Consider the following 21,269-nt stretch of genomic DNA (forward strand, 5'->3'; position numbering starts at 1 on the left):
ACTTGCGTGAAAATGTAAATTAGTAGTGGTACAGCCACCGTTTGCTTTTCTTCGAAGTTACTGCTAGCCGAGCAGCGAAGTGTGCCCTCCAGATGCGAACCATGCACCATAAATGAGTTCATATTTTTCCTGGTCTTTTCGTGGAATTGAAAAATGGCAGTAAAATTACGGCAGTCTGAAAAAGCTAAAGGGAAGATTACTAGAATTAACCTGTTATTTTACCCGGATAAAAAGTGCGGAAGGTGATTTCCAGTTTGCTTGTACTGTATCACCAATGATAATTATGCAGAACTACCGCATACCTCACATAACTGTATCAAACGTTTTGAGTCAATTACAACGGGCTAACAAAGAAAATCCGGAAGAAAATATTCAGCAACCGAATTAATCCGTTTGAATGTTTTGGTAGCCTACGTAATATGCTGTCCCAGCACGAATGCTTAGCATTTTATAAAACGAATACTAAAGCAAGAAAAGAACAGAAGAGCACACGTTATAATTCCAAGACTTTGACAGGCTATAACCAAAAGTAGGCTACTGCGCCGCATAACATACAAGTTTGATTTGAAGTTATTATGAAAATAAATTGGTTTGCCGCTGCATATTTTCAAACATGGCGGGTAATGGCGGAAAATAAATACAACACAAATGCTACGAGTACTCGACCAATCAGAAATGTTCAGCGCTGCAAGCTCCACCCAAAAGGTTCCTGTACTTTCGGAAAGTACTACCCCCCGAGCAGGAACGTTTTGGGGGGTAAAACAAAGCCCCCAGAACTAAATTTAGACCCTAGTTCCTGCGGTGGAAACGCACTGAGTTCCTCAAAAGGTTCCTAGTTCCGGGGTATAGTTCCTGCGGTGGAAACGCGGCTTAAGTGTGTGTGCACATGCAAGTCAGTGTGCGTGTGTATGCGTGTGCGTGCATGTATGTTTGTGTGTGTGTGAGATAGTTTGTGTATGTGTGGGCATGTGTATGTGTGTCTAAGTGTGTGAGCGTTTGTACGTGTGTAGGTGTTGGCATGTGTATGTGCGTCGAAGTGTGTGAGCGTGCGTGTAGGTGTTCTGAGTGATGGGATGAGCAGGTATGTGCGTGAGTGTGTGTGTGTTTAAGTGTGTGAGCGCGTGTGTGTAGGTGTGTGTGTACGTGTCTAGGTGTGTGAGCGTGCGTGTAGGTGTTGTGAGTGATGGGATGAGCAGGTATGTGCGTGAGTGTGTGTGTAGGTGTGTGTGTATGTGTCTAAGCGTGTGAGCGTGCGTGCAGGTGTTGTGAGTGATGGGATGAGCAGGTATGTGCGTGAGTGTGTGTGTAGGTGTGTGTGTATGTGTCTAAGCGTGTGAGCGTGCGTGCAGGTGTTGTGAGTGATGGGATGAGCAGGTATGTGCGTGAGTGTGTGTGTAGGTGTGTGTGTATGTGTCTAAGCGTGTGAGCGTGCGTGCAGGTGTTGTGAGTGATGGGATGAGCAGGTATGTGCGTGAGTGTGTGTGTAGGTGTGTGTGTATGTGTCTAAGCGTGTGAGTGTGCGTGCAGGTGTTGTGAGTGATGGGATGAGCAGGTATGTGCGTGAGTGTGTGTGTAGGTGTGTGTGTGCGTGTCTAAGCGTGTGAGCGTGCGTGCAGGTGTGTGTGTACGTGTCTAAGCGTGTGAGCGTGCGTGCAGGTGTTGTGAGTGATGGGATGAGCAGGTGTGAGGGATGAACCGTAGGTGTCCTTCTGGTCTTAATGCACAGAAGCAGTGCAGTGACAGACAGGGTTATTTTTACACATGCGGGCTGTGGGCACAGGTAAGGCTACCCCAGGCAACGCGCTGTTTCAGAGACAGGGGTTTGACAGTGACTGATGCCCATCCCATCAGAGTGCAGCCACCATACACCATCTTTGCTCTCTTAAGACCTTGACCTTGCCAGCCGGACATTTCATCCCCCCGATGACGAATCGGTTCTGGAATTAGACAGTCGCCAGGGTGACCGGGCTTCATTCTCAGTTTGTGTATCTCCCTCGCTTGAAATTTTTGTTAGAAAAGGGTTACCATCCTGCGGCCTGGGCTACTACAGGGTACCCGTGAGGAAGGGGTTGTAGATTCATGCACTCACACAAGAGAGAGAGTATTACATTTACATTGCACTACATTACATCCCATTGCATATCATTACATTACATTACAACGCATTCTTTTAGTAGACACTTTTATCCAGAGCTCCTTACAATGCAAAACGACGTAAGGGCATCCATTTGATTTACATACATGAGTACCAGTGAAAGTAAACCAGGTGAACAGCACTCCTAGACCAGAGACAGGGTGTGTACAACTTTGTTGAAGTATTAATGTTGGTTAACCATACCAAACCAGAATCATGGCCTACCCATGGCACAGTCAATCACAAACAAACTTGCTCCTGTTGTGGTTCAGTGCATAAGAGTGTACACATGTGATATATTGCCTTGTGTAACTATAGTACTGTACCCCAAAATCAGTGGAGTGATAATGAAACACACATTAGAGGTGTATTAGTTTCACTGTGATAATGATGCACACGTTACAGGTTCAACAGTTTCATATGGAGGATACCAGACTGACATGGGGGGAGGGGTGTTCCTCATTTTCATCAGGCTGTTCCAGTGTCAGGCCATTCTCTGCACATTCAGCCATAATTCTGTATTACAGATGCACTCATAAATGCGTGATAGATTCTTAATGACAATGTTATATACAATTAACAATTACAGCTATCTGCTAGTTTCATCTCTTCTGTTGCATTAGTACATTTAAGGCACTGCCTTTTTTTTTTGTTCTCTGAGCACTTTTTAAAAAGCAAACCCTCAAACATGGGAACTTTGGTGTCATTATCTCCAAACGCACAAATGAAAGAAGCCTGGTATAAGCCAACTATCACTGAAAATGAAGAAGTGCTGATTTTTTCATTGGATATTTGCCTGTCAATTTACAATTGATTAATTTTAATTTGGTTCATAAATAATGTGTAAGTAATTTTGGCAGTAAACGGAACCTTTCAGCCATAGATGAGATTGGCTGAATTAACCTTCTTCTGGGAATTCACAGAATTGGACTGTGTTTTTATTCAATTAACATGGCTGACAGGAAAATGGGCAAGGTCTAAATATTTGTTTCTGTATTTAAATTATACAATTACAGGTGGCAGGTTTAATATCATCAAGCAATTCTCAGTAATGAATGGTAGTGTTTCTGCTGGCTCACCAACATGCACCTTCTGACACTACCAAGCATGGGTTTTAACTAGGACAACACTCTACAATCTTCCTGATAATAGTTAAAGAAGCCATTCGTTTCATAAGCATGCTATGCCAATGCATCACGTGGGGGATTAATAATTACCAATGCACAGCACAGACTCATCCTCTCCGATCTGCTCTGCCAAACAGTGGGAGTGAACATGACAAAGATGTCCATGCGGCTCTTACTGTAGTACACTGTATTTAACAAGGCCCTGGGTGTCACAGACTAGCACACTGTCCAAACAATTTCAGAAAGAGAGAGAAAGAGGGGGGGAGGGAGAAGAGGGGCAGATTACTGTTGAGAGTATTTTTTTCAGTTGTATATACAGTACTCGGAAGTAAGTGAAGCCAATCCAATAACACACATTTTAAATAACTAAAAGCTTTTTTCTGAAAATACAGGTTATTTTTCTGGCAAGTTTACGTGCCCACAGTCGCATTATAAATCCTGTAAAGGAGTGAGCCACCAGGATATTGTATCTGCCATTTTTGAAATGGCGATCTCAAACATATTATGCCTTTATGTAACCTTAACACATCACAGCTATGACAGATGACTTGTTGCAGGTTGGTGGACTTTGGATTGTGGGCCATATTGTTTCCTGTTGATCAGTCCTCTGTGTGTACAGTACCATCCATACCATCAAAGTACTTTGTTCTCTGAGTGAGATCAGAGATATAGTCAATAATTACTTAAAACAATACTATCGCAGGATCTGCATATGTTCTCATAAGACCAATAAAATAATGTACATAATAATGAGATTTTGGCAAATATAATAAATAGACACTCAACATTATCATGTAATTGTATTTGCACAGTTCAAGAGCACAGTTAAATGTACATATGAGTCCATTCGGGAGTGGATTTAATACTGAATGTTTTACTGTGTATGTGTTGTAGCCCATGGTCAATCCTTTTTGTTTCAACTAGATAACAAAAAGCGTTTCCCGGGTGATTTCTCCTCACACATATAAGAAACAACAAAAAGAGACCTTGTTGATTAAAAATCTGATCTAGAACCAGCGACTCATACACCCATAGCAACTTCTACCGTTATGTGAAAAGAATTGAGGCTGATTCGGGACCAGGGATTAGCGGCACAGCATGAAAACACCTAGCTACAGCAGCCGCAGGATTACATTCCCCTCGGTGACATTGGTAACCAATGTGAAATTCACAGGTCAAAGGGCGTTGCGATGGTGACGGCAACGCTTGAACACACCCTCTGGCGGTCCCCTTCATGCCCGCTGGATACATGACTAGAGCCGCTGGTGAATTTCTCTATTGGTAGACCGCTAGGACAAAGCGGTTACACGTCGCGGTGAGAACGGGATTTGCTTGCAGCACGCAAGCCCCTCATCTGTTGTGTTTTTAGTCCACAACATGCGGAAACACACAAGAGCTCTGAAGCAAGCCTTTAATGGTCTGGTGTTCTGACCTCCATTGGTGACATCATCGATGCTGTCATGTTCCATAGACCAGTGCTGGAAATTGTATCACAATGTTAAAAGGCAAGAGTTGTTGTAAAACGTATCATCATCATCATCATCATAATAAATACAATCATGATATACGATTATAATTCATTATCTGCACAAAAACTAAACAACATACAAATTCCTGCCAAGCTATTTACTGTCTTACGAATTGCCCTTTTTTGGTTGTATTTTTCTGTGATCAAGACAAAATCAAGTGACCTTGACACAGATTTTAAAATGGTAAGCACACGAGTTTCAAGTATTTCGGTAGTACGTGTCTAATCTGATGATTATTTATTTATTTATTTATTTGCTTCCTGAAAGTTGAAAGGCAAAATCACGAAAACACATGCACGCTGGAAAAGGGACTATTTATCTGAGCGGACAATTAAAAGCGTGCATTGTGCTCTAGCTACATTGCATCCAATGAAATACGTCGTTCTGTATTTTGGGCATGTTGTATCACTCCGCAACCCGGCGTTCTCTGCGCACACGAGCAGGGCGGAAAGCGACAGAACTGGAACGAGTCGAGGCGTGGAGTAGCGCTATTTGCCTAGCTTTGGGGTTTTACATGAGAAGAAACGTAAAGAAACAGACACTGGGAAGTTTCTTCCAATTATTATTTTAGTAGGGTAGCCGATCATTATATTTATATTTTTATTGTCGCCTTCGTGCAAGCTATGGCCGATATAGACAAGCTCAACATAGACAGTATCATCCAGCGCCTTTTGGAAGGTAAGCAGGTCTCTTTGCGCAAGAATACGGCATCATCACGCAACGTTTGCTAACGTTGCCAACCCACAGACCGCGCTCGCAATGCATCAACTCTCTTACACTAATTTAACAGGCATCCACTGTATTGCGCTGTCGCATATTTAAATTAAGTGATGTCTGTTGTTCAGGGTAGTGATTTTGTTAGCTACTACGAGCTAACTAGTTGGCTAGCGTTAAATAGCTTGTCGGCTAGCGATGGTTGTTGTTGAAAAGCAGCTAGCACTAGCTTGCTTGCTACTACTAGTGGCTTAGCTAACGTTACGTTTATTTGCGCCAAAACTGTCTGACCAATTTATTATTCCAGGTTACCTGTATTTTGCAACTAGCAGCTAGCGAGCACTATATACCGCTATGCATATTTTTGGGCCACGCTTATGAAACCGAAAGCGCGCTGTTCACAGTACTGCCCTAGTCTAACGTTAGTAGAAGCTCTTTCCATTGTGAATTGTGCTTGCAATCTGCTGAGCCAACACACAAGCCACTTGTGTTGCTACATAACGTCGCATTTTCATTTTAAACAAACGTTTGCTCGCAGATTTGCTTGCAATATTTGTTGTCAACTATCTAATCTAGCACTGGTTTTTAGTAGACTGGCTGCCATAGGTACATTAAACACGTATCCTAGCTAGTTAGTTAACGTGCTGATGGCTAAATGTCATGACACGATGAACAAGGCAGTAAATGGTTGGCAAACGTCGGTACGGAATTATATTTGCTCCTCTGTCTTATTGATTAACGTGAGTTAGCTTCAATACATTTTCAGTGAGCTATGCACAGTTTCTGACCGTTTCAGACGCAGGGCAAAGCCGTGTAGCTAGGTAGTTGTGCAGCGGGGATGGCGACCTAGATACATTTTCGGGTTGTCCTGATTTTTCGTATTATGCCGATGTTCAATGCAGTGCGTTTGCTGACTTGAAATCAATATGCAGTGTGAGCCTGGTATGATTTTTGCTGCCTTGGCAGTACGGTCAACGTCGGTGTGTATTCCAAGGCACTTCTTCCTAGTGAATGATTTTAGAATATTATTTTTCTCGCGATTTGAGAACGTGTTGACATCTAAATGTCATTTATGAACCCCTGCCACAGGAGAGACATGAGTGGGTAACGTGCATTGTATTGCTGAACAAAACAAAGCTATGTCAATGTAAAGTGTCTTAAAGCTCTTTCTCTGTCGTTTCTTACCCTGCCCCAAATCCATTCGTCTCGTAAACGCGAAAAATATACTCGCAATTCTCCGGAGTGCGTTTTCTGCTGTTGTCAACATAGGTCGGCCTAGTCTGCTTTTAAATGGCGATGTTTTTCTAACTATTTTAGACTTCCGCACCGAGTCGAATTATCATTTGTTTGGTATTACTGTTGTTGTTCTTGTTATTATTATTGTTTTGGGGAAGTAGGTATGATGGACCGTGTATTTTTTTGGGGAACCTGTACATGCACAGCACATTGGTAGAGCTTTTTCGACGTTTTTTCGTGGTTGCAGTTTATTCTATTATTATGCTGCGTACGAGTATACACTTGCAGCGCGCGCCGATAAGATTGTCACAGGCTGTACTGACAGAGCGATCCCCAGTGACACACCACCTTGTTTATTCAGTCCTTCAGCGGGTACCTTAAGGGCAACAATATCTCCCCGTGCCCGTAAGTGTAGGTACTTAAGAAAAATAAGTGCTGTGATTCGAAAACCTATAAATGTTTTTAACAACTTCTAACTCTAGTTTGATTGCTACATACTGCTGTTGGCTACAGTGAATTTCCCACCTTCTCTGTAAAGGACCTCAAGATCATAAAATGCATTGTATTAATGCTGTATAATAATGACAGTTGTTATTATTATTATTATTATTGTAAGTAATAGTTGTAGGTTCACTACCCTTGCCCACTATTTTAAAAGTATTTAGTCTCACATGCAGGATGTAGTGAAGCACGTTATAACCGTTGTATTACTTATAATTGTATTATTTAAAATTGTTTTAATAAAATTTCATTTTATATCGAATGAACTGTGTTATTTTGCTGTGCTCTGTTATGCTTGAAGGTTGGGCTGACAGTTCAGCTCTTGTTTGTCCTTAAAACAGTGGGCTAGGTCTCAGTGGAGTGGTGGCCTTTGAAGGCTAGCTTTGACAGGCCATGTGCGATTTATGGCGATTGTCTCTGAGCCAGAGAGACTGACGCACTGAAGGGTTATCTTATCAGCTCTTGCGGGGCGTTGTTCCTGCCTCTCCTTATTCTGATTTCTCAACTGGGCTGCACACATGTTCCAGTGCCAACTGTCTGTTGTCCTCCTGTGAACGTAGACTGGAGTACAAGCCAGGGTCAACACTGTGGTACAGACGAGGGTAGGCACTGTGGGACAGACCAGGGTAGACACTGTGGTACAGACCAGGGTAGGCACTGTGGGACAGACCAGGATAGGTACTGTGGTACAGACCAGGGTAGGCAGTGTGGTACAGGCAGGGTGGGAACGGGCTCAGACTGTGGTACTGACCAGGGTAGCTGAACTCATGTAATGAAATTGCTGTGTCCTTGGAGGACTAGCTGAGGTCTTTCGGAGTCACAGCGGCGACCACAGCGTCCTGCCGCTTCTCCATTCACAACATGGGAAAAATCCACCACGTCCTCACCCGAGAGGCAGCGCAGCTACGTGCGCAAGCCCACGCGACCTCTCTCCTGGAGCGCCGCAACACCCTTCTGGCCTGCGTAGCGGCCCGTGCCGTCAGGCTGCTGAGACCGGCCCAGAATGCCGCTGTCTTCAACCTTCAGCCAGCCCAAAGTCACTCACGCCGCCCCGCATTTTGAGCACCCTTCGCTAGCTTCCGGTAGCTGCCCACACTCATTTCATATCACTGACACAGGCATACCGAGCTGTGAATGGTGCTGCCCCTTCCTGTCTTCACGCTGTGATGACATCACACGCCAGATCTCACCAGCTGGCTGTCCCGTGTCTCTGAGCACCCTGCAGTCTCCCTGAGCTCCTTGCAGTCTCTCTGAGCACCCTGCAGTCTCTCCTCACGGCCCTGGCTGTCCTGTGTCTTCATCCCCAAGTGGAGGAACAACCTTCCCCAGTCAATCTATCAGGAGAGCAGATTCTCCAGGTGCTATCCGCAAACATGAAAAACAAGTCTTTTTAACACCAAACCTCCCTGTATCTGGTGGGTCTAATGCCAGGTGACTGAACTGTAATATCTAATGGACAAAACATTACTTTACATTTACAAAAAAAATTTAGCACAAAAATGATGTTATTACATTTTTGTAATTACATTACAAGAGGCAGAGGCGATCATTTTAAGTCCCAATGTGCTGCTTTGGGCTTCTGTGTGTGGCCTGCATGCGATGTGTCACGCACCGCTATTGCCACTGTAATGTTCTAGCACACCGTACGGCGCTCTCCCCTCTGGGAACATTGTTGTGTTTCCATTTTTGGTCGCTACCTGTAGACGTGGAAGGAAACGGTTATGGTCGAGTGGCTGCTGGGCCGATCCTGTTCCGCGCTTGTTTGGCCTCCAAACAGCCGGCTGAGGGCTCTCTTATCAGCGGCAAGGCTGTTGACGCGGGCAGCCGGCTTGCATAAGTGCCCTATGATCCTTAAGGGATCCTGCAGACCTATTTTTGCCTTGGCGGTGCCTCTGGGACGGAATTCTCATGCTGGCATGTAGTGTTTGCTTTTTTGTTTTATCTCAAAAATTTTACTTCAATTTGGAATGACCACCGACATTATATATATGGGGCGACATAGCTCAGGAGTTAAGAGTGGTTGTCTGGCAGTCAGAGGGTTGCCGGTTCTATCCCCTGCCCTGGGTGTGTCGAAGTGCCCCTGAGCAAGACACCTAACCCCTAATTGCTCCCAATGAGCTGATTGGTACCTTGCATGGCAGTCTTTCACTGTTGGCGTGTGAGTGTGTGTGTGTGTGAATGGGTGAATGAGAGGCATCAATTGTAAAGCGCTTTGGATAAAAGCGCTATATAAATGCAGTCCATTACCATTTAGCCTACCATTTATATTTGGTTAGGTAACTCGCTAGTCTGCCATCATGGCAATCTAGTTCAGACTAGATTATAGGCTACGTTCACACCGCAGGTATTCATGTCCAGGTCAGATTTTTTGCCTATATCCTATTTTTTGGATCGCCTGTTTGCATCAACTTTTGAAAGTGACCCGTATCTGATACCTGTGTTAACACGGTTTACACTTGAAACAACCCGCATGTGCACACGAGGGTTTGGTTTCCGATACAAATGTAAACAACTACGCCGCCACAGCCATGTTGCCGTCTGCAATGAACATGAAACGACACCGAAATAATAATTTAAGCTGTTGCTTTTCGACGCATCTTAGGTCTGCAACGAACATCCGCTGTATTTTGGCCGTACGACTCTTCGCCCCGCAGGCTTAGGAGGCGCGTAACCTCGGTACTAGTCCACTGGCTAGAGCCTTCGTCCTCAGACTGGAACTCAGAGAAACATACGCCACCAGTGTAGTGGTTTCGCATATAATTACATTACGCGTCATTCAAATGCGAAAAAGTATGCGAATATCGCATTTTGAAAGACGTGCGAAAGGTAATGACCGGGAGATTCCGATCTGTGCGTTTAGATGACAGATATCCTATTTCTATCGGATTTATTTCCACATGAACGTGCCCCAAAACGGATCAGAAAATATCTGATTCTACGTGCTTTTTTCCTGTTTACACTTTCATAATCCATATCGGATCTGTGGGACATGTGCGCAAAAAATCGGAATTGGGTAACTTTTACCAAGCTGTGTAAACATAGTCATAGAGTTCCAGAACAAACGCTTTGCTTAAGAATTGAATGTTGTAATTAAAATGGTATAATACTGCTACACTTGGCTATGTGTAGTAACATATACTGGCTACAGTAGTGAGTTTGTAGCAAGAAGGAGGCAAGTTAATACTTGGAAGTCTAGAGGTGGTTTGTAAATGTCAGACAGTAAAATTCATTTGGCAGGCTTTAGCTACAATTAGGATTAGACTCCAAGGTCACCGGAATTCTCCTTGCCGTTGCCTTGGTAAATCGCCTGTAGCGTAAATGTTCCACAGAAGAACAGCAGTTTTACAGTTCTGATGAGCAAACAAATAACCCCTTAGATAAGAACGTGTTTTGTGGGAACGAACACTCAATCACGCGGCAAAGTCGGGAAACTGCAGGCGCCTATCGGAACGCGCTTCAAATGCAAAAGTTGGAGAAGTGGCGTGTAACTGAATAAATATGAAATTAATATTATTAGCCTGTTTATTTCTGGGCTCATTGCTTGATTGACAATCAAGAAAAGTAAGCATAAACATAATCATCTTGTTTAGGTTGGCTTTCCTTGTTGAACTGATGTTGTGAACCTGTGAATGGTAGAGTGTGAGTTTAATAAGTGTCGCGTTAACAGCAGGGAAGTGTAGTTTGTCACGTGTGTCTGGGAAGCTCAGATGGCATTTGTGGCGAGTCATTGTGGTTTTGTGCTGCAAGGCTAATTTGTGTTGACAGTCTTTGCCGCAGAAGCTGTTTGGTGGTTCCTGGGCCTGTTTACCTGCAGGATTACCCATAACCCCCTTCCCCCGCAGGCTGGTTCAGATCAGACATTTGTGAGCCGAGGCTGAAATCAGGAATTCGACTGACTGCTTACCTGGACCAAGGGTCTACAAACAGGACGGATCTGTACAACAAGCCCAGGGCTTGTTATAAAATCTGTGATTTATTCTGTTAATCATTGTTTTGACATTTTACAGTCTCTTGGTGCCATTGTAAAATGTTATTTTGCCTTTTTTTGTAAAGCAGAAACCTTTATGGTCTCGTCTTTGTATCCGAACTGTGCTTTAAAGAGGACCCTGCCTGAGCTGCGATCGCTGCGTTTTGCGCGTCGCTGCACAGATTCCACCCCACAAAATTAGCATATTTATGTGCCCCACGTGAGCAGAGCAGCACACAGATCGGTTTGGAGGGGTTGGGAGAGCGGTGTCGCTCTCATGGCAACCGAGCTCCTGATCTGTGAATATCTGACTGGTGCCGAAACGGCTATGGGGCTGGTGCTCTACCAGAGAGAGACCGGAACTCTGGGAGCAGAGAGACCGGAACTCTGGGAGCAGAGAGACCGGAACTCTGGGAGCAGAGAGACCGGAACTCTGGGAGCAGAGAGACCGGAACTCTGGGAGCAGAGAGACCGGAACTCTGGGAGCAGAGAGACTGGAACTCTGGGAGCAGAGAGACTGGCTTTAACACCATTTAAAAACCCGTGGCAGACCAGCACATACAGCACATTTAGATTAAGGGCCTGCTGTTGGAGGAAGCATCGAGGCTTGTTGTATCGATGCAGCGTTTGCATGGTATAAGCATAAAGCGGCCCCATAAAGCAGCTCAGGGCCGCAAAGGGCCGGTGAGGTCAGCGCTGGGTTTCTGTGGTGATATGTGGGCGGAATGATCCGGAGAGTGGCATTAATAATTCACATTATTTCTGGTTAAGCTGCAGGAGCGATAGCCCTCGTGTCTCCTGTACGACACTCACGCACTCAGTGATGACATCACTCGCAGCCTGTGCTGTGATTCTGGAAGGGAGGTGATGACATCACTCACAGCCTATACTGTGATTCTGGAAGGGAGGTGATGACATCACTAACAGCCTGTGCTGTGATACTTGGAGAGATGTGATGACATCACTCACAGCCTGTGCTGTGACACTGGGAGGGAGGCGATGACATCACACACAGCCTGTGCTGTGATACTGGCGCACTCGCACCCTAGCTCACTAACACACACACACACCCTAACTCACTAACATATATATACATACGCTCACATGTACAAAACTCACTCACTCAGTAACATACTCGCACGCATTTTTACAGTCTCTCTTTCACACACACACGCACCCCTGTGCTCGATGCTTTGAGTATCAATGGCCGCTATAAAAAGATCATAAATAGTTTCTCACACAGAAGGAGAGATAAGGCAGTCTGATAACGTGTTCCTGCTAAGCGCAGACTTTCCAAACAGCCTTCCCGTGTGTGGCATGTGGCCCCCAGCTGAGGCGTTCTGTCTGGCGCTGAGACAGACAGGCCCCCCCACCCCATTTCCCAGCTGCTAACAGCTGGATCAGGCCGGATTAACAGCATGCCAACTGTTGATCCAGATGTCAGGTTGAAGTTTGTTGCAGTATGTGGTTTAAGGTGAGGGTGTGTATTCTCAGTGGGGCAGGATCAGTGGTTGTAGGTTCAAATCCCAGCTGGGACATGCATGGAACATAAATCTGAATGTCACAAATTGTCTTGTCCAGTGAATAAGTGTCAGTAAATCAAAGAATCAACTAACTGAAGAGGGTAGCATTGCTTGTAAGGTTCTGACCTTCTCCCTCTCTCCCTCCCTGCCTCTGTCCCTTTCCTTCCCCCTCTCCCTCCCTCCCTCTTGCAGTGAGGGGCTCTAAGCCAGGGAAGAATGTTCAGCTGCAGGAGAATGAGATTCGCGGTCTCTGTCTCAAGTCACGGGAGATCTTCCTCAGCCAGCCCATCCTGCTGGAGCTGGAGGCGCCCCTCAAAATCTGCGGTGAGTACCCCGGGAACCGCACAGCGCTGCCATAGCAACAGCGCCTGCAGGACGGCAGTGTGCCCAGGTACATTCAGGTATGCTCAGGTGTATTGAGGTGTGCTCAGGGGTGTTGAGGTGCATTCAGGTGTGCTGAGGTGTATTGAGGTGTGTCCAGGTGTATTCAGGTATGCTCAGGTGTATTGAGGTGTGTCCAGGTGTATTCAGGTATGCTCAGGTGTATTGAGGTGTGCCCAGGAACATTCAGGTATGCTCAGGTGTGTTGAGGTGTGCCCAGCTGCATTCAGGTATGTTCAGGTGTACTGAGGTTTGCCCAGGTGCATTCAGGCATGTTCAGGTGTATTGAGGTTTGCCCAGGTGCATTCAGATATGCAGGTGTACTGAGGTTTGCCCAGGTGCATTCAGGTATGTTCAGGTGTACTGAGGTTTGCCCAGGTGCATTCAGGCATGTTCAGGTGTATTGAGGTTTGCCCAGGTGTATTGAGGTTTGCCCAGGTGCATTCAGATATGCAGGTGTATTGAGGTGTGCCCAGGTGCAGTAATCTTATGTTAATGTTGGAACGCTGCCCCCTGCAGGCGACATCCACGGGCAGTACTACGACCTGCTGAGGCTGTTTGAGTACGGGGGCTACCCCCCGGAGAGCAACTACCTGTTCCTGGGGGACTACGTGGACCGAGGCAAGCAGAGCCTGGAGACCATCTGCCTGCTGCTGGCCTACAAGATCAAGTACCCCGAGAACTTCTTCCTGCTGCGCGGAAACCACGAGTGCGCCTCCATCAACCGCATCTACGGCTTCTACGACGAGTGTGAGAGCGCGCGCACACACACACACACTCGCACACACACACCCGCACATACACCCAACCGCATCTACGGCTTCTACGACGAGTGTGAGAGCGCGCGCACGTACACACACGCGCACGCACGCACGCGCGCGCGCACACACACATAAACACACACACACCCGCACATACACCCAACCGCATCTACGGCTTCTACGACGAGTGTGAGAGCGCGCGCACGTACACACACGCGCACGCACGCACGCGCGCGCGCACACACACATAAACACACACACACACCCGCACATACACCCAACCGCATCTACGGCTTCTACGACGAGTGTGAGAGCGCGCGCACGTACACACACACGCACACACACACGCACGTACACACACACACACACACACACACACACACACACACACACACACCCAACCGCATCTACGGCTTCTACGACGAGTGTGAGAGCAAGCGCACGTACGCGCGCACACACACACATAAACACACACACACCCGCACACACACCCAACCGCATCTACGGCTTCTACGATGAGTGTAAGAGCGCACACATGTACACACACACACACGCACACACACACCAAACCGCATCTGAGGCTTCTACGACAAGTGTAAGGCCCCCGCACACACACACACCGCACCTACGGCTTCTACAACGAGTGTATGGGCGCACGCTAATGCGTACGCACACACCCACACACACACCACAACACACACCCAACCGCAAGATATTATCTTATTTGAATTACATATGCCTGTACCCCAATAGTTCGATTTAAACATTTGGGTGATAGGGGTCACCTTCATAAGGGTAGCCTCTGCCTGTGGCTAAATTGTGCCCTGACCTATTTAAGCCCATGTGTGTTTTAAAGTTTGTCCCCCCCCCCTTTTCTTTTTTTTGTAGGTAAGAGGCGCTACAACATCAAGCTGTGGAAGACGTTCACTGACTGTTTCAACTGCCTGCCCATCGCCGCCATCGTGGACGAGAAGATCTTCTGCTGTCACGGAGGTGAGAACAACAGCGTCTCGACTGACACAGTCCCACATTCAGGACTAAAACATATATAAATATATGAAAGTATATATTCATAAGTGTGTCTGCCTGCCCGGCCTGCCTCTCTGCCTGCACAGTGAGGGCTGCCTACAGTAAGGCAGATTGCGAGACAGTTGCGAGAGTGTTTATGAGTTTCACAAATGGCTTGCGTATGTTAAACAGGAAGTCCCATCTATACCTCCTGACTTCCTGTTGTGCGCTCTGACAGTGGCATATCGCTGCTATTAATGTTACCCAGTTTCCTACAGGAAGTTGCGTAGTGGGCACAGGAGCTTATTTGTTACAGTCCTGATCGTAAACGTATTACTGTAGACTTGCACTGGTGCAATAAAGATGGTGCTCCTTCTAACAGGAAGAGTACCTTAGCGGCTGCAGGTTTGATATGAGTCACAAGGGGTTTGAGTTAAGTCCGAACTTCAGGGTAAAAAGATCTGAGTTGTATTTCCCTCCTTAGTGTTTAAAGGCCCGTTGAAGTTTAGCCTGGTAACGCACGTGTGTTTATTGCTGTGTGACTCAGCTTCATTAAGCTTTAACGCGTTTGGCCTCAGTTACCAAGAACACACCAGGTCTTACAATGCGCCTGGCAACAGCCGGGTCCTAGACTGAGAGAGCGTGTGGACTGAAGGAGGACCAGCCGGAGGCAGCGGGCGATATGCCAGCTCAGACCGAAATGTCTGTCCAGGCAGACTTTCCTGGGTCAGCTGGCAGAATTGAAGAGCTCAATCACGAGATTACGTAAACCGAGTTTCGTGAAAATCGGACATGCTGTGCGAGAGTTATTGCTATTATCAGAAAACTGGTTCTTTAATTATAGATAGTGCCACCTAGGCCAGTTGGGTTTCTGTTGCATGTAGCCTCCAAGTAATCTAACCAGGCTGCCAAAGCTCGTGTGTCTATCATTTAGCATCTCACGGGAAACTGGAAAAATGTGGGAGGAGAATAATAATACTTAATAACCCCTGAAGCCCTAATAATAACCTCACATCTGTTCTGATGACTGACCCTGCCCCCTGCCCCCCCCAGGCCTCTCCCCCGACCTGCAGTCCATGGAGCAGATCCGGAGGATCATGCGGCCCACGGACGTGCCGGACCAGGGGCTGCTGTGCGACCTGCTGTGGTCCGACCCGGACAAGGACGTGCTGGGCTGGGGGGAGAACGACCGCGGGGTCTCCTTCACCTTCGGGGCCGAGGTGGTGGCCAAGTTCCTGCACAAGCACGACCTGGACCTCATCTGCCGGGCCCACCAGGTGAGCCTCACGCCCCCCCCCCCTAAAGACCCCTTCTCCCCCAGCACCATAACATTTTCTGGGTCAGTGATGTCATAGAGACCCCTTCTCCCCCAGCACCATAACATTTTCTGGGTCAGTGATGTCATAAAGACCCAGTTTCCCCCAACACCATAACAACACCATAACATTTTCTGGGTCAGTGATGTCATTAAGACCCCATCTCCCCCAACACCAGGACATTCCCTGCATAAATGGCGTTAGCAAAAATGATAACTTCAACTATAAGCGCACACCAAATGATTATTTCTGTACACCCTATGTCAATCTATAATACTGGTAATACTTGTAGTCTCGCTTTTATACGCTCTTCCTATTAAGTTAAATATTTTTTTTTAAAAGAACAGCCTTCCTTGTGTATTTTCTAGACGGGAAAACAGTGGGTGTCACAGAGATGGAATCACAGTACAGATGCTGCCATGGGACTCGAACCCCTCGCCACACGGGGGTGGGGGTGGGAGGCTCGTTAGCGTTTAGCATCGGCCGCCGCCCGGACAGCGCTGACCCGCTGACCCGCCCCGGTACAGACCGCCGTTAGGGACGGGCGGCTGTCTGAGGCCGCGAGCGTCTCCAGAGCGACACGCGCCAGCTCGCCTAGCCGAGTCACCTGACCCGTCACACGCCCTGCGCTCACACGTCCTGCGCTCACACGCCCTGCGCTCACACGTCCTGCGCTCGCACGCTCAGGTGTCTGCGCTGGGTTATGTAATCCAGCCGAACCTCCTGCCCGGCGGCGCTATGCTAGCTCCCCTCCTGCTGTGCCCGCTGTGCCAGCCTGCGCTGAAGGGCACTTAAACTTTATTACCTGCGCTGCCTTCAGAAAATGTCCTTCCCAGAGTGACTTGCACAGCGCATGTCTCTGCGTACTGCACGTTTATACTGCTAGGTAACGTATTCACTGAAGCAGCGCTGGTTGGACCAACTTGCTCTAGGGGGCGCAAAGGCATTTCCCCCGCCTGCCATTTGAACCCGCAGCCCATTGCGCCGCCGTGCCGCTACCCGAACGTTTCTGCGTATATAGCGCCTCCTGGGGCAGCGAGCCGGGGCACGGCGCGGGGAGGGTGAGGACGCCGTGGCCTCCGTCAGCGCGTCAGACAGGGACAGGATTCAACCTGCGGAGGCGGAGCCTTCCGGCTGGATCCGGTTTGAACCGCACGGCCTCCGGACCTTCAGAGAGCGTCGGGCGCGCACACAGCATACCGCCGCGCGGAGCCAGCTACGCCCGCCGGGCGTGTCAGGCGGCGGGACTGCAGAGCGTTCACCGCAGGGCTGCCCAACCCTGTTCCTGGAAACCTGCCCTCCTGCGGGATATCAGTCACTCCAACACTAACAAAGCAGAGCGCACACCTGAGAGCGCGTTCAGCTGCTCATTAGGAGCGGAGTCAGGTGCGCCAAATTAGGGTTGAAATGATGACCTACGTAGATAGATCTCCAGGAACTGGGTTGGGCAGCCCTGATTTACAGAATGATCTGGAGACTTGTGCGCCACTTATTTTATACATTTTGATTTGATATTTTGACCTTTAGGTGTGGCTGTATACCAGACCTGGGTGTATCTGACGTATCTTCACTTTTTTAGGCTCTTGTGAAATTTAAAGACGTTCCCTGGAAATTTTCAAGGAAACGTGCTAAAAAAAAAAACAGTCGCGAAATGATAATTCTGTGGGCGGGGCCTGAGGAGGTGAATATTCGCGCTTTAACCCGCCGCGCTGTCGTCTGGTTGCAGGTGGTGGAGGACGGGTACGAGTTCTTCGCCAAGAGGCAGCTGGTGACCCTGTTCTCGGCGCCCAACTACTGCGGGGAGTTCGACAACGCCGGCGCCATGATGAGCGTGGACGAGACCCTCATGTGCTCCTTCCAGGTACCGGAGAAACTGCCGCTCCTGGCCACGCCCCTTATCCCAGCCACGCCCCCCCAGTACCATAGCCCACCCAACAGGTTCTACCCTGACCCCTCCTCTCTCACATTGGCTCTGTTCGAAACTCTGCACTTATGTTCTGTGTTCTGTGTTCTGTTGTTGTAACACACCTCCAGGTTGCAAGAATACACTTCAAATCCATTCTGTTTGGAACGTGCTTGTACTTTGACGTCACCACTACTAACCTATACCAGTAACAAGACACACATTGACACTACAAAAATCCATAAATAAAATATACTTACACTTGTACATGAAGTTCTCCTGCCTTCTGTCGTCCATTTTGCTGGCTGAGTTTTAAAAATTCTTATTAGCTCTTAAAGGAAGAGAACTTCTGGTAAAATATCGCATTCTTGAGTTTTGAACGCACTTGATCACATGACCGTTTTAGTTTCGCACCTGCTACACGCCCTCGAGATAACACAAACGTACGTTTTCGAATACAGCCGTTGAGAGGTGGGTGGGGGCGGGTCTTGGTTGCTCCGGAATCTGGCTTTTAATTGGTCAGAAGATTGTGCTAGTGGGCACAGATATGAGAGAGACTGGTCTCTGGAGAGAAGGGCTCTCACCTGTTTTGTGTCCCTTCTCCTTTTTTTCGGCAGATCCTGAAACCCGCGGAGAAGAAGAAGCCAAACTCCAGCCGACCGGTGACGCCGCCCAGGAACATGGTGACGAAACAGGCCAAGAAATAAAGGGGGGGGGGCGGGGGGGTCACACTGGACTTGTATCTCACTATCTCCATTCATTTACTCTGAATTATTTGGTCTTTATCAGTCTCTCCAACTCAAGAATGTTGGCTGCCTTTTTTTATATGTACATAGTGTTTTGTTTTGTTTTATTTTTTTAATTAAATTTTATTTAATTTCTTTTTGGCTGTGACTGGGGGGAATGCTGTGGAAACGGTTGTTTCTCACCGACCGACTGACTGGCACACCGACTGACTGACTGACTGACACACCGACTGACTGACGTACCAACTGACTGTTTTGCTGATTGACTGAGACTTCCAAACTGACCACCTTGCCGACTGACTTGAGCCTGAGTTGAACTTAAACTCCAGCTGCAGTGACACCACTAGACGACTTAAAGGCCAACAGAGTAGAGACACACTTTTTTTTCTTCTTCTTCTTCTTCTTCCCCACCCTTCTTCAGCAGCCAAGAAAGCTCGCTTCTTGTTCTTGTTTTTTGAAATTATGTTCGTTTTTAATTTCTGTCCAAACGACTTATTTATCTTATAAATCATTATCGAAAATCTTAGGCGGGGGGGGGAAGAAAATAACTTTCAGGTTTTGTGCATTTGTCAGTCTGCGCCTCATTTCCAAATGCGTTCAGTCCGTCTCTCCAGGAAAGAGGCGGGGCTTACACGCAGTCACATGGTGATGCTCAGGGCTGGGACCACACCCACCACACTGACTTGGATATAAACTCCGCCCCCCTATCCCTCCACTCCACCCTCCTACACGCAGCCTCTCTGTCATCACTTATCCAATTCTGGAAACACTTTTTTTCCAAACAAATTCTTTAAAAAATAAAAAATAAAATAAAAAAAACACCACTGTGAGAAATTAAATCTTACCACTCTTGAGATTTAAGCAGCAAGCTTTTTGGGGAATTAAGAAGATTTTTAGAGAAAAGAGGCGGAGTTTCTCTTCCCACGCTCCTCTGAGGAGAAAGTCAGGAGATTCCCTGTCCAGTGCAGCCGTATCACTCAAGTGCTGTCTGTTTTTTTAAATAAACACTTCCTGTACTGTACTCTTCAAATGAAAAGCTGTTCTTGTAATGTTGCCTGTCTCTCACTAACGTCATGATTGGTTGTTTTTTTTTTTTTTTTTACTTCGTAGCCTGATTTGAAAAGGGATTTTCGGAATGACGTTCCTTAAGCTATGAGATCATTTTCACAGAAACAAAATGAAGTTCCTGACAGAAACACTTGTCTTCAGCGAGATTCGTCGCGTAGCCTCTCTGAGTGGACATTTTCAGATTAGCGTTTTGACGCGGGGTTTTTTTTTTTTCCGTTTCATGGCTTTTCTTTGGAAATGCAAGTTTTAATGTAAGAAACCTCACGGGTTCCGAGTACAGGCATGAGGAAGGTCATCTCTCAAGGACTTCGTGTTGCATGCATCTGAACGTGATAGATTTAAACACATGGCCTTTTTTCCTTTCCCAGGCATGTAATACTTTAGCATGTCTTAAGATAATGTAGCTTAACTCCAGGAATCTGTCATTTGTAACTGATCTTTTTAGAATGTTTGAATTTTTTAAGTTTCATTTCAACTTCACCATGTATCATTATACCGTGTATATATACAATACATGTTTGTTTTTGTTTGGTCTGGGCAATAACACATTTTTCCACATTTAAGCAATTGTATACTTGTTTAATAAAGATTATGAATGGCAGGTGGTCAGCAAGATGATTCCCTCTCTATTGTCTTTATTCCTGAATCCGAGTGGTGAAAATGTGGGTCTGGCCTTTAAACTTCCAAAACGATTCTTGGGTAAATGCTTCTAAAGTCTGTAGTTGGTCCACAATATTGCGGTCAACACCCCTTTTTAAAAAAAAAAATTGGTATGGGATCTTTAACGACCACAGTGATTCAAGACCTTGGGTTTTGCATCCCACATAAAGGACGGCAGCTCCTGCAGCACAGTGTCCCCATCACTGTGCGGTACAGAGAGGAGTGCCCCTTGTTGGCCCACCAGCTCCTTTTCCAGCAGTAACAAATGTTTTATGAGGTGTCCTGTCCAAATCCTGTGGTGGTTCTGAAGTACTGAATACAAAGGGAAAATGCAACAAAAACTTGCCTCCCTGATAAACAAAAAGCAAAAACAATTGGCCCTGAGGTGCAGGTGCAGCATGCAGTACGAACGCAGGGACTGTTTAGTCACGTTTTAGTATGGTGCGTGTGCATTAGGTTTTTTTCTGTATAGTGCACTGGAACTGGCTAACTTGTCTTCAATGATGTGATGTGATGGCTTACAGCAGCCGCAGGATGAGTTCTGAAGTGAAACCCCTTTTTTCTGCTCAGATCCAACCGAATGCTTCTAAACTCATTCGATGGCTGCTCATCAAGGATGAGTTTATTCTTTTTAAAAAAATAAATACTTCTTGTACTGTACCCTTTAAATGAATGAAGTCATTGTAATATTGTCT

The 21,269-nt window shown here is 46.7% G+C and overlaps 1 protein-coding gene and 1 long non-coding RNA gene across 2 annotated transcripts; one reads left to right on the top strand and one right to left on the bottom strand.

Moving 5' to 3' along the window:
* Positions 1–5,209: 5,209 nt before the first annotated feature.
* LOC135239458 (serine/threonine-protein phosphatase PP1-gamma catalytic subunit A-like) lies at positions 5,210–20,532 on the top strand. Its single transcript, XM_064308123.1, has 7 exons — positions 5,210–5,468; positions 12,924–13,055; positions 13,632–13,862; positions 14,762–14,866; positions 15,935–16,158; positions 17,924–18,058; positions 18,718–20,532. The coding sequence occupies exons 1-7, from the start codon at positions 5,414–5,416 to the stop codon at positions 18,805–18,807; spliced, it is 972 nt and encodes a 323-aa protein (XP_064164193.1). The 5' UTR covers positions 5,210–5,413; the 3' UTR covers positions 18,808–20,532.
* LOC135239461 (uncharacterized) lies at positions 7,514–18,769 on the bottom strand. Its single transcript, XR_010325375.1, has 3 exons — positions 18,685–18,769; positions 18,361–18,405; positions 7,514–8,602 (listed from the first exon to the last, which is right to left on the bottom strand). It is a non-coding gene; the product is annotated as an uncharacterized LOC135239461 (long non-coding RNA).
* Positions 20,533–21,269: the final 737 nt, after the last annotated feature.

This window comes from Anguilla rostrata, chromosome 14 (assembly GCF_018555375.3).
Source record: "Anguilla rostrata isolate EN2019 chromosome 14, ASM1855537v3, whole genome shotgun sequence".
Lineage (NCBI taxonomy): Eukaryota > Metazoa > Chordata > Actinopteri > Anguilliformes > Anguillidae > Anguilla > Anguilla rostrata.

What these genes read in the sequence shown, in the direction of transcription:
- LOC135239458 (XM_064308123.1), top strand. Translation starts at nt 5,414, where the DNA reads ATGGCCGATATAGACAAGCTCAACATAGACAGTATCATCCAGCGCCTT. An exon ending in CTACGGCTTCTACGACGAGT is followed by an intron (nt 13,863 to 14,761) that starts GTGAGAGCGCGC and finishes TTTTTTTTGTAG; the next exon opens with GTAAGAGGCGCTACAACATC. An exon ending in GATCTTCTGCTGTCACGGAG is followed by an intron (nt 14,867 to 15,934) that starts GTGAGAACAACA and finishes TGCCCCCCCCAG; the next exon opens with GCCTCTCCCCCGACCTGCAG.